Source organism: Lytechinus pictus, chromosome 3 (assembly GCF_037042905.1).
Source record: "Lytechinus pictus isolate F3 Inbred chromosome 3, Lp3.0, whole genome shotgun sequence".
Classification (NCBI taxonomy): domain Eukaryota; kingdom Metazoa; phylum Echinodermata; class Echinoidea; order Temnopleuroida; family Toxopneustidae; genus Lytechinus; species Lytechinus pictus.
In genome coordinates, this window is record NC_087247.1 from 21,480,964 (window position 1) to 21,506,593 (window position 25,630).

The window sequence follows — 25,630 nt, forward strand, 5'->3', positions numbered from 1 at the left end:
AGCAACCCAAATATCTGTATAAAGTTTCAGAGCAACACTATGACCAACACGTGATCAGCACGCTGGTGATTTGCAGTTTACTGCCCTGCCAGTGTAAACATTAGAAGGAAAGAATTCACAAGATATTGTTCTGTCTTACCTTAAACGGAAAAGATATCTAAATTTTGCATTTAGCATCAAAGTAGTTTCTCTTAATCAAAATGCAATGACCTACTAATGGTATCCTCCACAAAGTGTTTTCTATATCACCTATTTGTCTTATTTAGTTACTTTATCTTCCTAAATCAGAATGCCATCTACACAATGAAAAGTTATATTTTCTCATAATTCATATAAAATTAATTCATATTTTATCAGAAAAAAATCTCTCCCACAAATGCATTTATCAGTATATGTTTTTTTCGTATGATGCTTTTTTTTTGTAAAGTTCCGTGTTTTCTTTTTTTAGAACTTCATCTACATATTTTAAGAAAGGAAGATATTACATTTTCTCACCTGATGTTGAAGCAGTTGAATACCCATGTCTCTGGAAAATAAGCTCTCCTTCTCTTGTCTGTTCTTGGAACTGATCTCTTCCTTGTATTTTGTTGACTAAAACCAGTACCATCACCATGAAGAGCTGTAAAGCAAATTCATACAATTTTGAAATATAATCCATAGTGTTTGCTTATTATCTGTTCAATGAAAGTTACCTTAAGCATTAATTTGTCTTTCTTTTTCAATAGTAATGGAATGAATATGGCTAATTTTGCGTAAATGTATTAATCATTAATTCAGCCATGCACCCTATTTAGAAAAGTACATAAGGAACATATACATGCAGTAATAGATATACAGAAAAAAAATTGTATAGAATATCGCATCTTACCAGACAAATCCTGAAAGCGAAGTTGTACTTTATTGGTCATAACTCTCAATCCTGCTTCCTGAAAATAAAAATGGTTTAATACATTTGATCACTTTTTTTCTTTTCTTTTAGCCTTAGTTAATGGTTAATATTTTTTTCAATTATTATTTTATCCATTTGAGAAATATTTTTTACATAAATATCTTCCTAAACTATCATGATCTACATCTTCAACCTCCATTTCATTTCAGATTCAAGCAGACTTACTTTTTTGTTTCTGTCGTTTAGTATCAATATGTAACACTTCGCATTTGTCAAATTTAAACTGCCTTCAGAGATTACATTATGTTGTATTTATAATTGATAACCTATGGACATATTCATGTAATTACAACAAAATTAAATATGCAACTTGTAATTCAAAAAAGTATATGACGAAATGTGTTTTTCCACTTTTTATTGACAATAAAATTCTTTATCTTATGTATATCATAACTTAAATGCTTTCTTGAGAATGTTTTGAAAATAAAATGATTTGCTATTGTTGTGATACACTAACTTACCCTAAATGCAAAGTCGGCATCTCGTAGACGCATTGCATTCCACATTGGCGATCGCTTTCTTCGAAAGGTACTTCTCCACCAGAATGTATCTTCATAACGCTCTTCAGACAGATCATATTTGGCCATTTCTGCAAATACCTTTATTTCAAAGAAAAATGTCACTTCCATCTTATTCTATTTTTCTTCTATTTATTGATAGTTACAAAATCATCAAAGAATACCACTCACCATGACTATCGTTACAATGTTAAAATTTTAGGAGCTGCTTTGTATTAAAGTCAGTGCTAAGTAAAGAGAAGGGGTTTTCAAATAACGACAGGTGCCTAAAATTACAACACTTAAAGGAGAATGAAACTCTTGGAGCAAGTTAGCTTTTGTGAAAGCAGAAAAATCAAAGAATAAGATCAACAAAAGTTTGAGTAAAATAGGACTAGCAATAGAAGAGTTATGAGCATTTGAATTTCGAGATCACTAATGCTATGGAGATCCTCCAATTGGCAATGCGACCAAGATCTATGATGTCACAGATGAACAACTCTCCCCTTTTGGACACTGAAAATATACCTCAAAACATCTCTTTTTGCTCATTCTAATCATATGACAAACGATTCATCAATGATATAATGTTGTGAAACCTCTGTACTTGTCCTCTCATAATGAGAACACCTCACCTTGTGATAGACTCTATAAAAGTGAGAATATAAGTGAAATAAGTACTAAAGTAATGAGGGATTTGTACGTGTGTGACATCACAGATCTTGGTCGCATTGCCAATGGGAGGATCTACATGGCATTAGTGATCTCAATATTCAAATGCTCATAACTTTCTTATTATTCATTCAATCTTCCTCAAACTTTCAACAATATGTTTCTTTGATTTTTCTCTTTGATATGGATTCAGCTGGTTTCAAGGGTTTCAATCTCCTTTAAACAAATTATATATAGCAATCACTTACAAGAAGAACCAACTATTTTTTATTATTAAAATAAAAAAATAATGATACCTTTTCTGGTGTGATCTGATATCCAGGCCGTAATAGCTGAACACTCTTATCCACTGTCGCTAAACATACACACGAATCAGGCTTAGCAGATATCAACATGTTTACATGTGACTTGGGAGTTGTTTCATTCCTTGACCATGTCACAGAAACCTGGGGTAAAATAGCACAAAAGTGGGATGAGTTGGAAATACTAAAATGAAGAATTTAGATTATGTATGCTACAAGCACACCATTTCCAAAATCTTAGTATGAAAGGATACTAAAGATGTCAATGAAAATGCAAAATAACAAGCTAAGAATGTAGTATATTTATGTACCAATAACATTTTGTTTTTTAATTAAAAAAAAAAAATTCCAACTCATTTTTTTTTATCAAGAATTTTGATGTTGCCCCCATGCACTTGAGAAAAAAAATCAATAAGCAATATTTGTGAGAATTTAGAGTTGGCATAGATTCTTCTCCTGAAATAATAAAATTCAACAAAATTAACCAAGTTGATGCTAATACGTTACAATGAAAAAAAATAATGACAATATTCTGTTAAAAATATATCTACCTTATTTTCAAAGCTGGGTTCCACCTCGATTTGCATTGTATCAACCACGCCTTCCTCATCATCTCTGACATAATAAATCAAGAGGCGACTAGTAGGGGACATAGGTGCAGTCACCATGAAGCTGATCTCTGTCTCACATTGCGATAGAGTGCTGTTCAGGTCTGCTGCTGAAATAAAATATAGTTTGTGTTGTTTATGTATTAACATTATAAACTTTTTTGTGTTATGAAGTACAAATGTAATTTTGAAGTTGTAGCTTTGTATTCTTTTTGTTACTTAAAGCACATAAACTTTGAAATACAACATGACCACCAAGATCTAAGTAACAACACATACTGCTCACGATGAATTCATATACTGCTCGGTTACATGATCAATTCCATTATTCTAGTCTATGTATACACACACACACCCACACACACTCAACTTTGCATCCCAGATTTCTTATCATGCCAGAATTTTTTTTGGATTTTTTTTCTTTTTGTGAATGTTTGCATCATTCTCTTTTCGTTATACACAGAAATGGCTCAGAATTTTTTTTAAACAAATCCATCTGGTTGTGGAACATTAGATATTAGTAAACAAAAGTGAATAAGCCTTTATTTTAAATGACTTTTCCATCCAAGCAAACACAGTCATACAAATAACACATCTTTATAAATTCACTTTATTGCTTTCATGTTCAATAAAATTGTGATAAGTGTTACCTTCAAGAGTCTGTACGTCTCTCTTCTCCCTCCCGACCTCGGTTATTCCTGATGTAACAATATTACCACGTGACATGATCTCATAATGGAGGCTAAAGTTACAGGGGCAGGTCGATTGAATCTTGACAGAAGCCCTTGTTCCAACCTGTGGTCAAGAATAAATAAACAAATACAGCAAAAGTAACGAGGCTTCATATGTTCTTTAAAGTGTGTGAAACCCATAAAATACTTATTTCAGAAAATTCTTATATAAACAAATGGAACAAACTGGCAGTCTCGTTCGCTTAACACGGTTCAATATAGCAGTAGTGATCACTTTGAAGACAACTAAGATAAATAATTAAAGGGGTACTCTGGGCTGAAAATAATAATAAGATGATCTGTTAGACTTGATTACCCTCATGTCCATGTTTCATGAACTAGGTCCATTTACTTTCTAAGTTATAATTACATTTCACAAACTAAGCGTTAAGATTTAAAGTTAAGATTTCAATGTTGACGACGCCGCTGCCGTCGTCACCGCTATAGTCTCGCTTTGCTATGCAGGCGTGACAATAAAAGAACATTTTACCTTTAATTTTGGTTGTGCTTTCATTAACAGATGACAATTGCTGGGCGAATACCAGCTCCCAAGTGAAAGGAAATGTGACAGATAGCTGTTACCAACTGATCTACCGTCCACTGCTACTATAAGAGCCTGCAAAGTAATATGAAGATAATAAAATGTTAAAAATTTTCAATGCGTTTTCATGTTTATATTGCATTAAAACGTCTCAAATTAGAAATAATTAATTTAGTCGGACTGGTGATGAACAAGAGAAAATGTTATCTTATATTCAATTTTACACATTACCCCCGTTCTTTCTCATTTTCATTCGGTTTTTTGTTTGTGAATAAGAAATATTTTCACATTTTCCTCTGGTTTATTATGGGTATATATTCAATTCAAGGTTTGTTTTGGATTGTGTTCTTCCATGTGGTCACATTGCTGACAGGCGACAGTATAATTATATATACCATAAAAGGATTTGTGGGGATATTTCTCCTGAGAAACATAGTCTGCTAGAAATTCTAAATTGATTGATCTGTTCTTAATCACGGACCACACTTACATCTAGCCACAATAGTCCGTCTCCATCTGGCAGTGAAGGGATTTCAAAAGACACCTCCCCATCTATCGCCTCGTATTCTTCTCTGAACACGATGTCTGTGTTTCTGTCGACGTTGATCCGGATTACGACATTGCTGGCTGGTGTGTCGTCGGGATAGAAAACGAATAGCTGAAAACATTTAAAAAAAATAATAGTAATTTTGAGCATAGGAATGGTTTGATGTCGACCTATTTTAACTAAGTTCATTAGTCAAGGATATAAGGGACAGTCTTACGGATGCAACAATGCATAGTGACTATGCCGAAGACATCCGAGCATATGGTTTTTTTTAGTATAGGATCTTGAAAATGCTCAATCAGCCAACACCAGAATATTTTCAAATGACACCTTATATTCTGTCGTAATATATACCTCAAATCCATTCATGGCGTATGATACAGATTTTGAGTAGCTGAGAAACAATTTGCAATTCCCGCGTCGAATTCTTAGAACTTCATCACCTTTCATCGGTATTGCAATAATTATTGAAGAACAATTAAGCCCTATATTTTTATCCGATGTGAATCGTTATTTTTGATAGCAATAAAATGCACTTATAGTGCACCTAAATATCAAAATTATTGTTAAGCATTTGTATTATAATTAACATGAATTAATCTAGCAAGAAATCAATATCTGAGATAAAAAATTATCACAGAACACGTCACTTTCCATAAGATATATTATTACTATTTACCCTTCCATAATAAGGTAGTCCGGGTTTGAAATGTTTCTTAGTTTCTGGGGCGAATTCGATTGAGACAAGTTGTTTGTGAACCAGACATGTATCGTCCATTGCTGTGAAGACGTTTCCATCGTTGCTTGTCACACTTGCTTCAATTCGGATGGTGCCTCTAAAGTGAGTCTTCAGAGGCGAATTTGTGAGGTTGTTGATACAGATGTCAAACATGGCCGTACCATTGATCTAAATCATAATCAATTGAAATAAAAAACACACTACAATCGCAACTTCAACAAATGAATATAATTATATTCACAACCATGCGCTGATCTGGCGACACGCGGGAACACCCCCCCCCCCGACAATGTTGCCGCGCCTTTATTAGAAATCTCCCCATCTTTGAAAAGTAATACTCTTTTTCTTGTTTCTGCTTGCTTGCTTTTCAGTTGGTCCTTCCACTTTATTGTAGTATTAAAATAAGTATATTTCATGCAGGTTTTTTTTTTCAATTGAAATTATTTATTTCAAAATGTTCTTTAATGATTTGTGGAATATGAATATAAAACCCTTGGATCCGCCTATTCAACTTCAACCAATAAGTGTACCCTTCAACAAATAAATGTATCACAATTGTAATAATACCACAAGGCATAATAACGATGGTCTAATCTATATCTATATATTAATCTAGCACATGCTTTATTGAAATGATCACTGATTAATAAAAAAATAAAAAATAAACAGCATAAAGTACAAGTGTTATCTCTTTGGAAACAACATTTCTTCAATATTTTACTGATTCTTAATTACTCATAAAATTAAATTAATGTTACTGAAGTTAATTAATGTACTCACATCCATGAAAAGGTACACATTTCTCCCAACATAATCATCGAAATACCCCAAACCATGAAGATTCATATTGATAGAAAGTTTCCCCTTCACAGGTTGCCCAAATGTGTATCTGCAATAGAAAGAAGATAAAGCCGTGCATAATTATTTCCTTTAATAATAATAAATAATAATACATATGATTCATATAGCGTCTTTTCCATTTTTGATGAAATGCTCAAGGCGCTTAATAGAGAGCAAAAATGTCTTTCTACAAACCTAGTACCTGCTGGTGAACAAATACAATCGTAACAGTATGATTTCTGCGTCATACAATCTTTATGATTAAAAAAAATGTGTATAACTTTGTATAACGAATTCCGATGTTTCGTTATTTGGAGCAATAATATAAGTTAAAAGAAGATTTGCGTTCTACAAACTTATCGCCTTAGAAACATGATCTCACATTTGTTTGTGTTGTAGACACAAAGTAATAATTTACTTCAATTATGAATTCTTTGTGTTTGAGAACGGAGATAATTTTTTCGTTTTTTTAATGTAATCAATGTAATTCTCTAATAACAATTCCGAATCCTTTCTTTGAAAAACAATATCTGACACTGTTGGTCAAGTATTTTGGGCGTCGGAAGTCCTATGAGCTTGACGCCCCTCCTTTATCAACCTTCTCGGTATACCCCGATCTGATTGGAATGCATTCAAACGAGTCCATTTTCACTACAACAATGAACTTGTATACATAAATATACAGAGAAATAAAGCAAAAACAAAAACATTCCTGAAAGATAAAAGAATTCGTAGGACTCATATTGTTTGAACTTCCTTAATTTATCATGACAGAAAACATGTGTTTTGGGGAGTCAATGCACTCAAAATTAAGACATCACATTCCTGCCCCTCTGTCAACTGACAGAGCAACTGTTTCTCATTTTCGAAGAACTACACATTGTAACGTACTTCCGTAACCCCTCAGTTTTCCCGGTCAATCTTCCTAACAAACTTTGACATGGTATTGCTATTCTCAGCATGAAAAAGAAAACCGACTCAGCGGTACATAGGTTATTCTAGTATATCGGCAGCATTTAATAAGGCCGCCTTACATACCGATTTATAGTAACCCAAAAATACTTTGGGAAATCAAATTATGTATGTGTATATAAGAAAGAGCTTAAAATAGAACATTACAGGCCTCAATAGTCGAAACGTTGGGTTCGAACAAAATGTAAAGTTAACACAAAGAAGAGTTCCTCGAACTCAAAATGGCGTTATCAACGAAAAAAAGTTTCTATCACAATTACTTGTACTTGTCGGAGGTGATCTTCCACTGTAAAAACGTATTTGTAAAAACGTATTTGTAAAAATGAGATCAATCCATCGAGTCATGCAAAAATGAGTACACATCAACCCAATAGGCGATTGACGCGCGCCAATTGATGAGGCATTTTTGTTTTATTTTGTGCATCTTTTGGTGCCAAGTTGAAGAAATTCAAAGTCTCGCGAAGTCTCGGTAGTTTTGGAATGCGTGTCGGCTAAAAAAACATAATAATCTTGGAGTTTGTTTAAAAACTAATTGAGTTACTTATTTTATAGATTGCCATAAAATGATGCAAATTTTTAACATCCTGTCCATTTGAATCATATAATTCTCACTTAAATTACTGATCAACATAACTAAACTCTGGAAAACATTCAGTCATAAAGGCAATGTATTAATGAAATGAAACAAATATAAAACAATGAAATACAAATAAAATTGACAAACAAGGATTACAAAATGAACTGGATGTATCGGTGAATGCTTAGTAACCAAATTACTTGAACCTCTTCTCAAAAATGCATTCTAATGATTCTTGTGACTTGTAAATGTGATTTTTTATTTTCTCCTTCAATATGTGTTCACTTATACATGGCTTTACTGATCAATTTCATTATTTACACGGACAATAGGCTGTCAAAGACGTGTAAACACTTTTGACAAGTTAATTTGCTTAATAAGTTTTCGTTGAAAAGTGACACCATTTTGAATTAGCGCGACCTTACTTTTTGTGTTGTGTTAAGGTGATTTATGTCACATCGATAGCGAAATGTTTTATTCAACGCTTTTTAGTAAACACTCGAGTAGGGAAATTCTAGAAAATGAATTTAAACTCTTGAAATGATGCGTTATCTATATATTTTAAAAATGTAAAAGCAAACCTACTTAGCATGGACTGTTGCTCTACTGCACTTGTTCGTATCCCGAATGAATCCTGGCGGTTCTATGACTACTTCAAACCTTGGCAAAACTGCATCACAATTAAAACGACATAACAGATGATTGTAATGGAATCCCACAGCGGATTTGAATCTGATATAATCTCTATAAAAATACATAAATTGTTTTCTATGGATGTGACTGTATAGTACACAGGGGACCGTTTCATGAAAGTTGTCAGCACCGACAGGCTTTCTTTCTCAGACAGTTACCATAGTAGCCGTAAGAGGCCAGTGCTTCCCAGCCCATCAAAAGCAAGAACTTTTCTAAAATTGTCAGCTGACAATTTTCATGAAACGCCCCAGGCGCCCCATTGCATAAAAATTACCATTATGGTAACTTTGCCAAGCAATGCAGGTAACTTGCATAAAATCCTTGATTTTGATTGGCTATTGAACAGCGTTACCATGGTGGTTACAATTGGACGGCAAATTTACCATAAAAGTAACTTTTATGCAACGGGGCCCAGGTATATATGGGCTACCAATTACAGTTTTTCTTATATAATTCATAAATCAAAATATTCTTTGGCAAAAGTGGGGTAAAGTCTTAAATTGTGTATGAACGAATATATAGATAATGGTCTTCACTGCGGAAGGAGATGACCTTTACCTAAATCTCTTTGGATTTGGGTCATACATAAGAATGAAAATGTTATGATATTTATTCAAAGCATTCCTGTTTCGGCAACAACAAAAATAGTGAAATGATCTACAAAGAAAATACAATCCCTTCGTCAAAATGACAACTTTGTCCCTCGCGGCCTATCAAATATGTCGATACAAATTATCTTTATGACACTATAATTATCTACGCTGAAAACAAAATATGTATCATAGTTTACCTTACCATATTTTTCAACGGTGAATGTTTTATTATACATATGACCTTCCATGTCGACAAGAATAGTCCACACACCCAGAACAGGCTGATCGGAAAGCGGAAAAGACGCGTTCACAATTCCTGTAAAAATAGTATTGGTTAAACGTTAAATTGAATAGTTTTCTTCCTTCCGATTGCAATAAAAAAAAAGTATAATCATTATGTGGAACATGTCGATCATGTCATTGTTGTGACGTTCGTTTGTATTCAATCCAGACTGTTCATTATTTATATCGATATAGTTTCAATTTCCCATTCCAATGACAGTGATATTGATAAAGATGAATAAAGTATGACAAGATGATAGGAATGGATTGGAAATTATGCAATTATGATGACGGTCACTTGAAATTTCGTTGGGAACGGGGAGGGGGGGCAAGGATGCACTTACCGCAACATGTTGGTTTGAGATTTTTCCACTGGATCATCCTGGACCCTTTTGGATCCAAAATATAAACCAGCATCTAAGGAAGTAAAAATATACGACAAATAAAAAGTATTTCAAAATTCCACAAAACAGCGGATAGCTCAGTAAACATTAAAGCAAAAGTATACTATGAGGGAAATATTGGGTTTTTTTATTCACACCCCAAGCCATTTAAACTGAATCCTTATTTAATGTTCTTTTACACAATAACAAAGACATAGAATATAGCAACTCAATGCTAGAACTGATCATTGTTTAATAATAATAAGTCAAAGTTAGATCAGATGTATTTCTTCGATCTTTTCAATACAGTAATATGCAAATTTTAGGACAATTTATAACTTAAGGATATATCCAATTATATTTGTTAATTTGGCCTACAAAATTATTGATAACTACATATTTTTTCACAATTCACTAACAGTAGGTTGTCTTTAATAGTGATATTATACATTTTTTCTTATCATATCAGTGGTCGTGATTACGTAATTCACTTTCTCAACAGAAATTGTAATTGCTCTTTTATTTTTCGCCCTCCCGTATCACTATACTGTAATCATTATTGTTGTTGTTTGTTTTACTATTAATAATTTGGGTATTGAGTTTTGTAATATGATGTTTTGTTTTTGTTTATTTGTTTTTTTTATTCTGTCCATCGCAGAGACTTCGGTAAAACTAATTGAAAATTGAACAAGATCAAATCACATCACTCACCGGTACATTTCGAGGCCTCAGATCTGGACCCGTCGTGAATAAATTAATTAGAACTAGAAAAAAACATAAAATGCAAATCAAGAATCGTAATGTTTGCCGCAAAGAATGTATTCTTTAAGAGAATTTCGTTACGGTAAATCATGCAAGACAATCTTATCTATTCAGACTCAATTCTCATTGGTTATTTTCATCCAAACATTTCCACAACATATAAACCCCTCAAAAAAGTTTGGAAATCTGACTTTGATCGATAATTTCTCCTCGGTTTCAGTGAATATTAATGTATGATTGATATTAATGAATAGATCATTTAACTGTCTTTAAGACGATACCCTACATGATATGATTATGATTCACATGAAGGTGCAGGGCCTTGAAATGTGGGGCAAAGTCAAAATTCAAAAGTTGCAAAATGACAATATTGACAGTCACTGTTCTTTTTTTCTGTGGTGATGAGTAGATGAGTGAGTTTCTCAGCGATTACTTTTACTTTCATGCACCTAACATCAACATTAACAAGGAGATATGTGAGATAACATGATTTGAGTCGTGGTTTGAAATGCCCATGCATGTTTGTTTGTTTGTTATTGTATTTGCTTGTGGAGAGGTGTGTTTGATTCCATGTTAATGTTGATGTTCAGATGCATGAAAACAAAAGAAACCGCTGAAAAGCTCAGTCATCACCAAGGAGAAAACGAACTGTGATTTTCAATATTGTGTCGTTTTGCAACTTTTGAATTTTGACCTTGCCCCACATTTCAAGGCACCTCCATGTGAACCATAATCATATCGTGTAGGGTATCAGTTTAAAGAGAATTAAATGATCTTTTGAATGATATCAAAATATACATTGTATAAAATTGGGAGTTGGGAGGAATTAATTGCCAAATTCAGATTTCCAAACTTTTTTTTGACGAGTTTAGTTTTGTTCAAGAAAGTACACAATAACGATGATATAATCTTCAGTCAAACATTGACATAGCTTACACTATCAAAAAATGTAATTTTAATAATATGATCATTGTGGATTTAATGACCTAATGATTCAACACACTTCTGTGGAAGTGTGGGTGGCACATCCCTTTGAAATAAAAGTAATAAAAGAAGGCAGGGGGAAATATAGGAAAGAGGGAAGTAGAATAAATCGTGATTTGCCCCAACTTACCCGTTTGTTCTGGTTTATAAATTGGTTTATCCGTCTGAATAAAGACCGATGTACTTTTCTCTAAAACAGTAATTTCAGATGAATTCTTGAAGTTGAAACCCTGGGATCCGATCTGGCAGTTGCCGCATATTTCAAGGACCGCCTTTCCGGTTACATAATCCGGCACCTGGGTATTAAAAAGTACAATATTTGGTTTAAGTATGTGAAACATTCGTGCTGGGGAGAACAGGGGAGCAAATATGGTGATAATGGTTGATCTAAAATTACATAATTACTCCCTTCTCTTGTGTTCCTTGTTTTTTTAATCTGAAAATTTCATATTTCTTGTGTGTTTTTATTTGTGAAAGATATCATGGGCAGCGCCGGGGTAATTGGATAGAAGTGACAAGACGATGATGAAGGTGATTGCCTTTTCCTTAGAAAAAATAATAAATTGGCATTACAAGATCCAGACCCCTTTCGATGATACTCTTTTTGTTTACCCCCTCCACCCTTTTCTCCTTTTTTTTTTAAAATCATAGAGGCTAACACCCCCTCAATGACATAACTCTTGATTGAATATCCTTTTACAATGAAAAACAAGACTTGTTAGGAATGTAAAAGGGAAAAGTAAAGGAATGTAAAAGGGAAAAAAGGGAATGTAAAAGGGAAAAAATATTGCTTACGCTACATGGGAAGAAAGGAGTTTCGAGGAAGAAAAGTGGGGGAAAGGGTAAGAAAAAAGATGGTCAAAAAGCGAGCGGGAAATAAGAGGAAGAAAGGGAGGGTTCCAAAACAGTGATGACGAAGGATATCGATAAATAGAATGAAAAGGAATTAGGGAAATATAGAGGAATTTGACAGCGACCGAAAATCTAACGAACAATGTGTATTTAGCGTAAATCAAATGGAGATAGGATGGAAGTACTTGGCGTTCATCCTTTAATCAAACTTCTTGAGATTTGATTTACGGCCTAGGTGGTCGGTGTGGTAGTTTGGAATGTCAATTGGACCATTGGGAGTAATTGTCGTGAAAACGGTTATAATGACGTTTTGTCGGGTGACAAAGAAGTATATATCCTGATAAAATGATTGAGTTGTTTGACATCTATCACTTGAGGAATCGCCAAATATGACCAGATGGGTTATCAGATCAGGTGAAGAAATAGTAAAGAAAATCAGAAGAAAACCATTATAGGTTTTCTTTCTCCAAAATCTCAAACGTCCCTTATCGTAGTGAAGTATTCTGTGGGATTCAGTTTTTTAAATCGAACCTTGCAACCATTCTTGAAATATCAGGTAGGTCGATCTGGTTGAGCATTTTCAAGATCCATCAAAAAATTCAGACGAAAGACATAAAAAACGGTCAATGTTCTGATATCGGGCATGGTGCTTTAGGGACATTGAACCAACGCCCTCACTATTTAGTAATCTCTCTCGACCCTCTACACACAGTCGGAAGCTTTAAACTTTATGACATTTAACCTTCATGTTTATACTTCGGTGTTCTTCATCTCAAATAAATGGACTTTTCAGACAAGAGTTAGTCTAGGGCTTATCTTTCAGATAATACTTCAATACATTTTCCACTTGACTTTTCGCTTTTACAGCTCCTTGATGAAAATCAACATTTTCCCAATTTATGATCGGACCACGATCGTACGATGTCGAGAAATTCAGTAAAATGTATTCTAAACTTATTCCCTTCAATGATACGTTGGTTATACTTTTATCATGAGCAAGTTTTCGCCATCGCAACGGGGATGTATTCTACAACACAGAACATATATTGAAAATGACCGTACAATCACAATGAACAGCTGAGAGAGGTCTTTGTCGAAAATTGGTGAACCGGGACAGCTGATCATTGTAAGATTCTCAGCTGACGAAAATTGCAAATATATCGTTTGTCCAGATTCCAGACGAAACTGTTGTTTTTATTCACCGATTTTCATCAAAGACTGCTTTGTCGTAAAGGGCTTTTGACAATAGATTTTCTATGTTGTAAAATCCGTCCCCGTCAGGATTGCGAAAACCTAATATTGTTTTTTGTATAGACGCAACTCTATACCTAAAGTTTGAGAAGAGATAGGAACGTAAAACTAAATAATAAAAAATATGAGGGTATACATTTCGCTGTCTAAAAAGTTTATAGACTAAAAAATAAAGTTTGAATTGATATAGGAGGGATGTACAAATAATGTCGATTAAATACGCTCTGATAGTAATTACCACTTACCTTCATTATTAGTGACCCTTTTCCTGAAAAGAGAAAATTGAGATATGAACATGTAATAAAAGTTAGATCATATATAGACCAATCCGAGAAGGCAAGGATATGAGTCTCTTTGGACATCATATAATAAAAAACAATTGGGCATGTTGGATCAGTGGTACAGCGTCCGCTTCATGTACGGGTGTTTTTTTTGTTTTGTAGTAGTCTTTATTATTCATTCAAATAAAATCCATACATACATGATCACAAAATGTTAATTGCAGCTGTAAATACACAAATCAAATTACATTGTAATAAACATAGCAAACAAATTGTATCAGAACAGTGACAAAATCAGAAATCATGCAAAAAAATAACATTTCAACAAGTCATAAATGCTGCTAAGGCAATTAGACAACATGTGATGGCTTCAATCCCCAGTCGAGTGATCGAGTCGTGCCAAAAAAGTTTTTAAAATGGGACCTGTTATCTAGCCAGGCGGTACTCGGTATGGAGTGGGTAATGTAATGCATGGACTGCTGCAATACCAGCCAAATTAGCCTACTATCTTCGGTAATAACAGGTTCCCTATATTGTTGCCATTAGCATCACCGCCCCCCCCCCAAAAAAAAAAAGGTGAAGATAATAATGAAGACGGAGGAGGAAGAGGAATAACAGAATATAGGAGGTCATCATCAGTTGAGACTGCCCTGTTCCCATTCAAAATACAGCCTATAGATACCAAAATGACCAACAATTAAAGTGATGACAAAGATGTGATCATCATCAGTCTTCACATTTGTAGGTTACATACGGTTTTACACAGAAGAAATGAAAAATTGAAATATTCATTTTCTTGCAAGAATAAGTACGTCCAGGTGGAAATTTGAGGTTCATTTAGAGCCATGTCTACTGTTAACGATAATCAACATGATATTCGATAAGAAGATGATGTTCAAGGAATGACGTCCATCAGCATACAAAGTTATTTAGAATCGTTGGTAAATCTTCATAATGGAACATGCTACTCGTTTGGCTGAAGTGGGGTTAACGCGGGTCATTGAGACTCGACAGGATAGCGATGTCATCTGTTTACAATTAACTTGTAAACAAAAAAAAAGAATTGTTTTATTTCATATCATAAGTACTCTACTTAAAGATAAGTCGCATTATATATATTTTTTCAAGTACATTCATTGCAAGGCAATCTGGAAATTTTGAATTACAACATATTTTTTAAAGCTATTTCAAAATGAATAGATCTACAATTCAAGTACTTATCCTTAAATGAAAATAACATGTCCAACTCAATCAAACCATACTTCTTTCATATACGTTATCTTCTCCTGTCCTGTGGTTTTATATCATTACCCACTATTATTTGGAATCATTTATAAACAAAAAAATCTTTAAAAAGACATAAATTTTGTCGAAGAAAACTAAGATCTTCTGTCTGTTTGCATTTTGCTGATAACAATTTGGAATGGATTCTGCATTTCTGAACTATTTTTATATAGCATTTATTTCGAATTACAGCCAATCATTACATCACCTTCATCCTGAAAGGAACAGCAATCTTAACTGAAATGAATTATACCGAATGAATTAACATGTCAACTACAAACATGTAATTCATATGTTGAAACGCATTTATAAATGGCAAATTGTAATATCATTATAAAAATAGAAGATATATAGGTATATTTGACAGTAATTTAATAAATCTTGCTGGCGGTTTCATCGATTATTTTAATCATGTACGATTTATGAAACAGTAGCAATTCTAAATCTACTTTTCGGTCAAAGAATACTCAAAACAATGCTACATCGATTAGTTTTGATATGTTACGAAGTCATTTCTATACAATCATCACTGTACTTATTTCAATTAATATTATTGATCAAAGCAAAAACCAATTCAGCAAACGCTGTCTTATACGATCACAGATCACAGAAATGATAATCTTTTTTTAAAGGCCTCCTGTTTGAATGTTAATCCATCGCAATTTTGTTTTAGATCCTTTGCAATTATTTAACCAATGTTTGCAACAAAAGAGTAACAAACCTTAATATGTTCACATCGATAATTTTTGTCGGAATAAAACCCAATATGCCAGTTGTCTTACCTGTGATTGTTTCGCCTATGTTGGCAAGAGTCTTGTTCCTCCATTTTATCCTTGCTTCCACCAAAACTGAGTCATTGTAGTCAAAGATAGTAACACTGAGCTTCTCCTCTACCCCCGGTCGAAAGGCGAGGGGATATGCCACCAGGTATCCTCTGTTTATAGGTATGAAAAGTAGAGGGAAATTAATCTGGTTTGAAACACTTCTGGCCAATTTCATAAAAATAAGATACTCGAGATCTCCCCTAGGGTTTTCGTAAAATATCTAGAAACAGGAATCTATAATCATGACAATGGCGAAAGTAGGCTAATACCCCACCACTGTTTTGAGGGCGTGGTGGTGATGGAGGTGGTGGTGGTGATGGTGGTGGTGGTGATGATGGTGGTGGTGATGGTGGTGGTGATGGTGGTGGTGTTGGTGGTGGTGCCAGTGGTGGTGGTGGTGATGATGATGGTGGTGGTTGTGGTGGTGGTGATATTGATTGTGTTAATAGTTGTGTCGATGGTGTGTGATGGTGACTTTGGTCATGATTGTTAGTGGAAGATGATCGTACGTCGATTAATAACGATCATGATGATAAGGTGGAGGTATTAAAACCAGTGTCATGTAACATACAGCTTTATAGTGATTGGTCGTTATAATACGATGATTGTCAGGATCATTGAGTACGATCTATGGTATAGCATCAGCCATCCAATAGATCACTAAGCAGCAAGTTACTATGGTTACGGGCCAGAGTGATGAAACTCGGTGGAGGTTTGGTGAATGATGGCAATCTTTATGGTTAATATTACCTGCACGGGAAAGATTTTGTATTGTATATGGTGACTCAACATCAGGCTTTGCGGCGCCCAATTGTCCAACAAAATTACCAAAATACCACCCTTCAAGATTCATCTTATTATTACTGTTTTAAGCCCTCACACTTCCTTTATCACGAATATAACAGTAAATCCTATTAACAATAACAAAGCCAGTTTTACGTGTCTTTTCAATATAATCTCAAAAGAAAGCCGCATTGTCAGTATCCTTTGAAGTTACCCATCAGTTTACAACTGGCACAAAATCATAATGCTATTACCGATACAATAAATCCGGGTTTGGTGTCAATTGTACAAATACAACAGATTCACAGAACCTTTGGTGTGTTGGATACTACTTCAACCTTTAGTTTTGTTCTCCTATTACAAAAGACTCCAATCGTTTCTGAAGAAGCCATTTTTAATCTCATTATCTGATCTATTCTTTTCTGTTTTCCTTTTTTGTGAGATCTCCGTGTGAATAACGACTCTGTTGAGAACAGTGGTGATGCTTCATGTAAAATCCAAGAAAATCCCACCACTTTTAAGATTTAGGATGTATAGGAATCCTTGGGTCCTCGGATTTTGCTCTTACGAAGTACCTTACACGAGCGTCCCGACGGCCACACAGGTAGCTTGGTTCTTAGAGCATCCAAAAACCAAACTACCTTGTCGAGAATATCACGAACTAAAGAGAAAGCACCTTTAAATATTACTACTCTACAAGTATAAGCTATATATCTGCAAATACATGTATATCATAGGACGGGGCTTTGTTTGATCAGGTGTTATGGCCAGTCATTATGAAAGAAGACATAAATGACAGAAAATGAACAAATCTATTTGATTTACAAGAGTATTGCAAGATTAAATTTCTCACGATTTAGAATTGACTGTTTCATTTGTTTAGAGGAATCTCACTTATGCAGATGTAATCAAGAAGACAAATTATAAAACGGCGTATTGAAAATTAAAGAAAAGGATTGATCTTTGTTTTTGCAGAATGTATTTCGATTCAACTGATCGCAAGTTGTTCAAGATCATTTTAATATATTCAGTTTTATTTGATTCGATTGTTTAACTGCAGAATCATTTTTTTTATTATTAAACGACGTATTTTACCCAGTTTCAAACTCTTTTGAACGTTCAACTTTTGTGACTCATAGTATGCCTTTGCTCAACTGCAATTTTGTTGGTGATATTTTATCCGATTATCTATCTGTATGTTTTTGAACTGAATAATCAATAAAGACTATTAAAAAAGTGAAAAAAATCATGAAGAAAGGCCTTGGATTTTATCTCCAATAGATTGATCACAAAATAATTATACATATCCACTAGACTCCCTAACCAGTGTTTGACCTTTGTTTATCCATGGACCTACTGGCTAGTAGGTCCATGGTTTATCCATGGACCTACTATTTTATCGAAGGTATCTGAATATGATTCAGTCAGACCGACAAAAGCTATAATACCAACAACCTAAAACAAAAACAAATGGACTACTTCGTTTGTGTGGCTACAGGATAAGTACAGTAACTTGGCAAGGTATGCTTACATAATCAATGGGAATGGAATGAATCACTGAATTGATTTAATTAGCATGATTAGCGTATCATTATGGTTGTTATTTGTCGCTTTCCTTGATATAACAACATGTTATCTCAACCTCTAACTCCTACATGTCCTAACAGATTCTGGATTTTTCTTGACACTTCAGCACATTTCTATATAGGAAATAAAGGCTTTTCGCTCTAAAATCTGAGATAATTAGGTGAGACTTTCAATAAAAAAAAAAAATCATAAACCCTGTATTCCCAATTTTCACAACTCTAATACTTCAGTAAATAACTTTTTTTATTATTCGAATGGGTTTGTATAAGACTCCCCTCCTTAAAACCCAGATAACATTAGGTCAATTTCTATCCGGTCTATAAAGTTCTGGAAAGCTCGCTCGCTGTGTTCGCTTTTATAATTTTAAAAATTTGATGTTTTTGTAAAGCAAACATTCAGCTAGCGAGGTGATCAAATATGAGACCCATAACAGTTTAGGAAGCAACAAGACTACCAAATATGTAGTGTAATCATGACTGCTTATATTCTTCACCACCCCCACCATTGGCAGCTTGTACTATAGCATCGCGGGGATGATGCAAAATCACATAATTTACCAGTGATCACTCCAAAGGAAGAGTCGAACCTGGCATTGCACATATTAATCATATTTCTTTTCCCAAAGGTCCAAGCCCCAGCAACTAGTCTGTTTGATGGATGTTGAATCGTACATGACTCTGTTATACAAATCTAACTTGGGACATGTCTGATAATTAAATCAATCACTAAACAATATTATACAGAGTGTATACGGGCTGTTCTCATCATCAATGATCTAACAATGAATGCCAATCAAATTCCTAAATGTAAAACTCATTCAGCACTATTCTTATTATAGGCTCTTTACAAGACAGGCGTTAGAACAGCTCGCATTACACTAGCTTGTGAGATTGTGCGTGAAGTAAAAAAAATAATAATAAAAACAAAAACATGAAGAAGACATCCGAATAGCTCTTGTGTACAACGGGACAATCTAGGAATATAAGAATATGAATAAAATACAAGTTTTCCATGTTTTCAAATATGACAAAACCGTAAATAGCTCTAACGAAATATTAACTGTAAAATCTACAATGGATCTCATCTTTCCAAGGTTCTGAATCTTAAAGGAATAGAACTGAAGGGTAGCGTCCTTGTGTGTGAAAAAAGAGAAATAGGTCACTTTTAGTGACGTCATATAAAGTGTAATTTTGCACCATCCAAATCCAACATTTGGAGATCCCTGTTTCGAAGCAACTTTGCACTTTCAGAAGCTTTTTGCACCCTTTAAGGGTGCATAGTTGTTTGGTTGTATTATTCAAGAAGTGTAAAAATTTGCATATTTTTTACAAAAAAATAATGCCTCATAAAAGAGACAAGGTGTAGGATGCAAATGTGAACAAATAGGTGCATTTATCTCGCGTTGGATGGAGACTGCACAAAAAAGCTGCTGTCAGTGTTGCATTTGTATGCAAACCATTTTTATCTTAGTGTGTTGGATGTGTAGTTCAAGGCTACGAATGTGAAGCAAAATTGTAATTTACAGGCTTACACTTTAAAATCGATTTCAGTATTAATTTCTTGACTTCAAACCTCAGATAACGTGAATGACTTGACTTCACTTGTTGACATTAATGACGTTTCTGACGAATCAAACTCCTTATTTGCTTCTAAGGCCATTAAGGTACTATAGAAACGAGTATTTATATGTCTTCTAACATTGTTGGGCAATCAAGGACGCAGGTACTCTAATTTCTAAAACGTCTTTCTTCAATGAGGGACTTTTCACAAAACCAAACACACCCAAACAAAGCGCTATTTACATGTATGTGTTTGAAATAGAGTTACAATTTGTGGTAGAACGGACATAATTTTACACACTTTACTCAAAGAAATGTCAAAACAAAGAGATTTTTCATCATCCTGTCAACATTCAGAATCAACGAATATAAGTAATATCATGTATTCATGTTTAACAATAGATTGATTATGCAAAGATACACTCTAAAAACAAATCAGTCAAAAATGACTCGTTAATAGGGTTAGCCGGGTGCAACTGTTATTCTAGTCATATTTGACTATTTTCTAGTCGCATTTAACTGGAACATAGTTTTTTTCTGACAAGAATATATGTCAGAAATGTGATAATCAGTGATTGTCATATCAGTTGCACCCAGCTGAAAACTGGTCTAGTCATTGTGACTGATTTGTTTTATGAGTGTAAATCATTACGTCGGTCAGAAATGCCTTCGAAAATTCTACTTGCTGTTATATATGTTAGAAAAATTGTCCATAAATTATTGACAAAAGATGAGTTCAACAATTCGCACATGCTGGGGTCGTTCAAATTACCCATTATCCATTTTTTCGGCATAAACATATTAGGCCAATTTGCAAGTGAAAGGACTTCCGTCAGGACGGTGTATATATTTCAACTGAATTACTCTTTGTATAAAGTAATCAAATAATGGATGTTTGTTTCTCACTTTGAAACGTCGGAAAGTTCTCTTCTGAATCAAAACTTTTATTCAAAATCTTCCGGAACCCTAAAATATTGACTCGTAGTCATGACAGTTATCTTCATAAAAAGGTTGGAGGTGCAGATTCACACGTTAATCTTTCGTCATCCTCAAATCTGGTCAACAATATGGTAGGCAGTGTGGGTGTCTATACCTTAATTGAGCGTTCGTGTGTATTTTCATTATCAACCTTGATTTCCCTTACTCATTATAATGAGAGGCCCAAATACTTACTCTTCCGCTAAAACAGATAACACTGCACTAAAACAGGTCAACATCAACAACGAGAGATGCACACTCGTCCATTCCATCGTGAATCAAAAGTTTTTCTGTCTATTTGTAATAGTTTCCAGTTGCACAAAACCAATATCAGTTTGAGGTAAGTCCTATCTGCAAAAGGGTTTCCCCTTATAATATGTGTATTTGGTTCCGAAACTCCCACTTTCCTACGCTGAAAAACCCAAAGTTTTTCGAAGTGTTGTAGGCCCCTTCAATCTTTATCCACTGTACCCGGTAAGTGTGATGGTTTTCGGCAAGTTTGATGATATTCTGCTACATGGTCGTTTGGTAAAAAGCACGATGGAGTTTCGGATTTCTTGCCATCTGAGATGAGGTGTATTATGGTGCCTTCCTACCAGGCTAGTGAACTCCAGGTCAGAACGATTCCAGGCTTCACCTCGAGCATAACTCAACTCCTCTCCAGTCATCCAATGCGAGTCTTTTTCAGGAATCAGTGACACATCCGTACTCACGCTCGTCTGAGATCAATATGACGATTTTATTTTAACGATGCGAGTTCGCAGTTCGGCATCTTTCCACCGGCCAGCTCTAAATCACGCACAAGAAAGTAAATCCTTAGCGTTAAAAAAGGGTACCAGAAATACGTATAGGCCTAAGTAATGGCACGCATAAAACTGCGCGTGCAAAGCTATGTTAATCATCCGGATGCTTTGATGGCAGGTATAGCTGGTATATAAAGAGAAAGGTTGAGAGTGAATCAGAAAAGCTCCACAAATCAAGGATTGCTTTCGGATGTAGGGTAGATAAACATTTTCCGTTCGAACAAAGGGAAATGTGAGCGGTGCGTGCGTCCAGAGACGTTGCCAGTAATTCACGGTTCACCAGAAGGTCAACACATCGAACTTTTTTTTCCTATGTATACAGCTTTATTTCTTGTCAAAAATACAATACATTATGCCCATTCTTCCTCTAGAGAAAGGCCTTCCTACTTTTACCATGTTTATGTCACCATTTTCACCAATAAATCGGCAGGCTAATACGCAGTGTCCAGTGCAGTCAAGAACGGGTCAAGAAGAAATTTCATCGGCCTGAGATAAGACCAGAATCTTCTCAATCCGTCAGACATTGATATCGCTGCCAATTGACAAGGTGATAATTGAATGATAGGAAGAAGGGTAACCCGCGATTGGTGACACGCGTATTGTGGTGAATTAGTTTGATCGAGTGATGAGTGATTGACGCCTGTATTGGTTGACAAAAATTTACGATCGTCTGACAAGCTGCTGTCAAGGAGTTCTGTTGCGTTTAGCATGGCCAAGCCAAATGCGAAGTTAGTACACCCTGGTATTAATTGAAAAAGAAGATAAGAGAAAAAACAGGCCTGACAACGAAGGTTTCGGGGGAAAATAATGATAGAATTAGAGAGTGGTGCAAATAAGGCCCTCTTTTTCATAATTCCAATCATAACCTTTTTCGCATACATTCGTAATTCCGAAGGTTCGTTATTCCGAAGGTTCGTAATTCCGAAGGTTCGTTAGTCCGAAAACGAAATGAGGTTCGTAATTCCGAAGGTTCGTTAGTCCGAAAACGAAGTGAGGTTCGTAATTCCGAAGGTTCGTTAATCCGAAAACGAAATGAGGTTCGTAATTCCGAAGGTTCGTTAGTCCGAAAACTAATGAGTAACGAACCTTATTTCGTTTTCGGACTAATGAACCTTCGGAACAACGAACCTTATTTCGTTTTCGGATCAACGAACCTTCGGAACAACGAACCTTATTTCGTTTTCGGATTTACGAACCTTCGGAACATCGAACCTTATTTCGTTTTCGGATTATCGAACCTTCGGAATAACGCCACAAATGTTCGGATTAACGAACCCTTTTACGTTTTCGGATTAACGAACATCGAGGTATAGGCAATTTACGTGTTTCGGAATTACGAACCTTCGGAATAAAGAACCTTCGGAATTACGAAGTGTAACCATATTTTTTAATGTAAAGCAGTAAATACATTATCAGGTGTCCCATATTGTAGACATACAGTAGACCTACTTTATCCACTAGAGATTTTATTTCTAATCAATCAATCTAATCTGCATGTGAATTTAAAACTATTTTGTGTTGCTGTATTAAAAATAAACCTATTCAAGTTGGTGTGATACAAACACTTAACATTTAAGTACAAACGGAAGTATTAGTTATTTTTTAAAAGGGTCCCATTGTATGATCAATTTATTAATCCTATCCATGAAACAAAGAATTCTCGCATTGTGTTTTCTACTGTCTTTTATATTATTGTGTCTCTGCATGTTTTGTTGGCAGTGGACACATCACTATCATAGTGAGCAAACAAATTGAGAAGACTCAACACAAAAACAATTATAAAAGCCTAGTGAGATGAGAGGTAAAAAATTGGCTTTTAAAAAATGAAATTATAATTAAGATAGATTTTCACATAATATAAAAGAAAAATATTTGGCCCTTCTTCCCCCTTGTTCCTTTCATTTCCTTTTGGGTTTTTTTTTCTCTCCTTTTCCATTTTTCCTGGTCGTGGAACTTTCGAGGGAATAACCTCCTTCCCACCCCCATCTGTACGCCAGTGGGACACATACAATGTGCATTATCAAGTGTGGAGATGTTTTATATAGATATAAACATACTTGTAAACAGAAGGCATCATCCGCCCCATCGGGCATGTTGAGTTTATAGGCATCCAGTCAGAAAAAATAGGGTAAGTGGTGAAACTGTTATTACCGAAGTACTGGCGTCCCTTCAACAAGTAAACTAAGATAAAACTTTTCTGTAAATGTCATGTAATTTAACTTCTGTAAATTGCCGTAATACTTTTACTTCAATTCAATAAATCAAACGAGCGAGGTGAGCGATAAAAGTGGCCTTTTAAATGAAATTCTAACTTTGTGATAGATTTCCACATAGTATTCAGAAAATAAACTATTTTGCTCTTCCTTTCCTTTCCCTTTTTTCTCTTTTTTTCCATCGTTCCTGGTGGTGAAAATTTCCGGGGGCATAAACCCCACCCCCATCTGTACGCCAGTGAAAAATAAAGTGTGCATTATCAAGTGTGGAGAGGTTTACACTTCAATTCAATAAAATTAACAGAGCTACATAAACAGAGCCTGCAGTTGCATATAGTCTTATGTCAACCGGGCATGGTGGCTCACCGGTAAAGCGTCCACCTCATGAAAGAGAGACTCATAAAAATTGGATTTTCTGCCTTCTTACTTGGCGCTCAGCATGGCTCAGCATTAAAAGTCAAGCCCACCCCAGAAAAATGCTGATTTGAATTAATAGAGGAAAATCAAACTAGCATAACGCTGAAAATTTCATCAAAATCGGATATAAAATAAGAAAGTTATGGCATTTTAAAGTTTCGCTTATTTTTCACAAACAGTATGCACAACTCAGTGTCATGCAAATGAGTCAGTCGATGATGTCCATCACTCATTATTTCTTTTGTTTTTTATTGTATGAATTATTCAATATTTCATTTTTTACAGATTTGAAAATAAGGACCAACTTGACTGAACCATATAGTATTAAACAATGCTTATTCCACATGTTTAGGGAGGAATTAATATTGTTGTTTCACTTAACAATGAGGAGAAAATTAGAATATTTCATATAATAAAATACAAAAGAAAAGTGAGTGGATGATGTCATCAGTCTCCTCATTTGCATACCAACCAGGGTGTACATATAACTCTTTGGTGAAATTAAGCGAAACTTTAAAATGTAATAACTTTCATATTTTACATCCGATTTTGATGAAATTTTCAGTTTTAGGCTTGTTGGATTTTTCTCTTTTTATTCAAATCAACTTTTTGTTGGGGTGGACTTGTCCTTGAGATCAGAAAAGACTAACAATAACATTATGTTATGCAGGGCCCACTGGTAGATAAAACGTTATTATTATTATTATTATTATTATCATTATTTTTAGATGCATTCAGTAACTATAAACCATTAAAAGAATTACTATCTATCAAATTCATCATTCTGGATCTAAAGTTAACAAATTGAATACTAAAAAAACAGCTGGTTGATTTCCGCCAAACCTTTCTTATTTATTCAATTTTTTATTTTATCGATTTTATACAAATCAACCTTTTGTCAGGATAACATCCCCTTAAAAGGAAATAAAGACGGATTTTTTTTAATCTGTAGTAGCTTGAGAAAAAATATATTTAAAAAAATAAATAATAATTAAACCAAATGAAGTATGGAGGGGCCAAAGTTGAAAGCAAAGGATGTCATAGGCACCATTTGGAAGACAGAAAGATAGAAAAGACTATGATATCATTGGAAAAAATTAAAGGTACTTAAAAAGATCATATAGAA

At 34.5% G+C, this 25,630-nt stretch overlaps 1 protein-coding gene across 4 annotated transcripts in view; it reads right to left on the reverse strand.

Moving 5' to 3' along the window:
- LOC129257633 (C3 and PZP-like alpha-2-macroglobulin domain-containing protein 8) overlaps window positions 1-22,072 on the reverse strand; it is a 39,743-nt gene extending 17,671 nt beyond the window's left edge. The window contains exons 1-18 of one of the 4 annotated variants that reach the window (XM_054896008.2): window positions 21,267-22,026; window positions 16,123-16,274; window positions 14,021-14,043; window positions 11,803-11,968; window positions 10,638-10,690; window positions 9,888-9,960; window positions 9,464-9,577; window positions 8,561-8,645; window positions 6,367-6,475; window positions 5,527-5,754; window positions 4,791-4,958; window positions 4,250-4,375; window positions 3,679-3,823; window positions 2,972-3,135; window positions 2,415-2,564; window positions 1,411-1,548; window positions 869-926; window positions 496-619 (exon numbers count right to left, since the gene is read on the reverse strand). In XM_054896008.2, the coding sequence (XP_054751983.2) occupies window positions 496-619; window positions 869-926; window positions 1,411-1,548; window positions 2,415-2,564; window positions 2,972-3,135; window positions 3,679-3,823; window positions 4,250-4,375; window positions 4,791-4,958; window positions 5,527-5,754; window positions 6,367-6,475; window positions 8,561-8,645; window positions 9,464-9,577; window positions 9,888-9,960; window positions 10,638-10,690; window positions 11,803-11,968; window positions 14,021-14,043; window positions 16,123-16,274; window positions 21,267-21,343 (2,153 nt within the window). In that variant the 5' untranslated portion in view covers window positions 21,344-22,026. Of the gene's footprint in view, window positions 1-495; window positions 620-868; window positions 927-1,410; window positions 1,549-2,414; window positions 2,565-2,971; window positions 3,139-3,678; window positions 3,824-4,249; window positions 4,376-4,790; window positions 4,959-5,526; window positions 5,755-6,366; window positions 6,476-8,560; window positions 8,646-9,463; window positions 9,578-9,887; window positions 9,961-10,637; window positions 10,691-11,802; window positions 11,969-14,020; window positions 14,044-16,101; window positions 16,275-21,266 lie in introns of all 4 variants that reach the window. The other 3 variants (XM_054896007.2, XM_064096628.1, XM_064096627.1) reach the window with 3 other exon arrangements.
- Window positions 22,073-25,630: the final 3,558 nt, after the last annotated feature.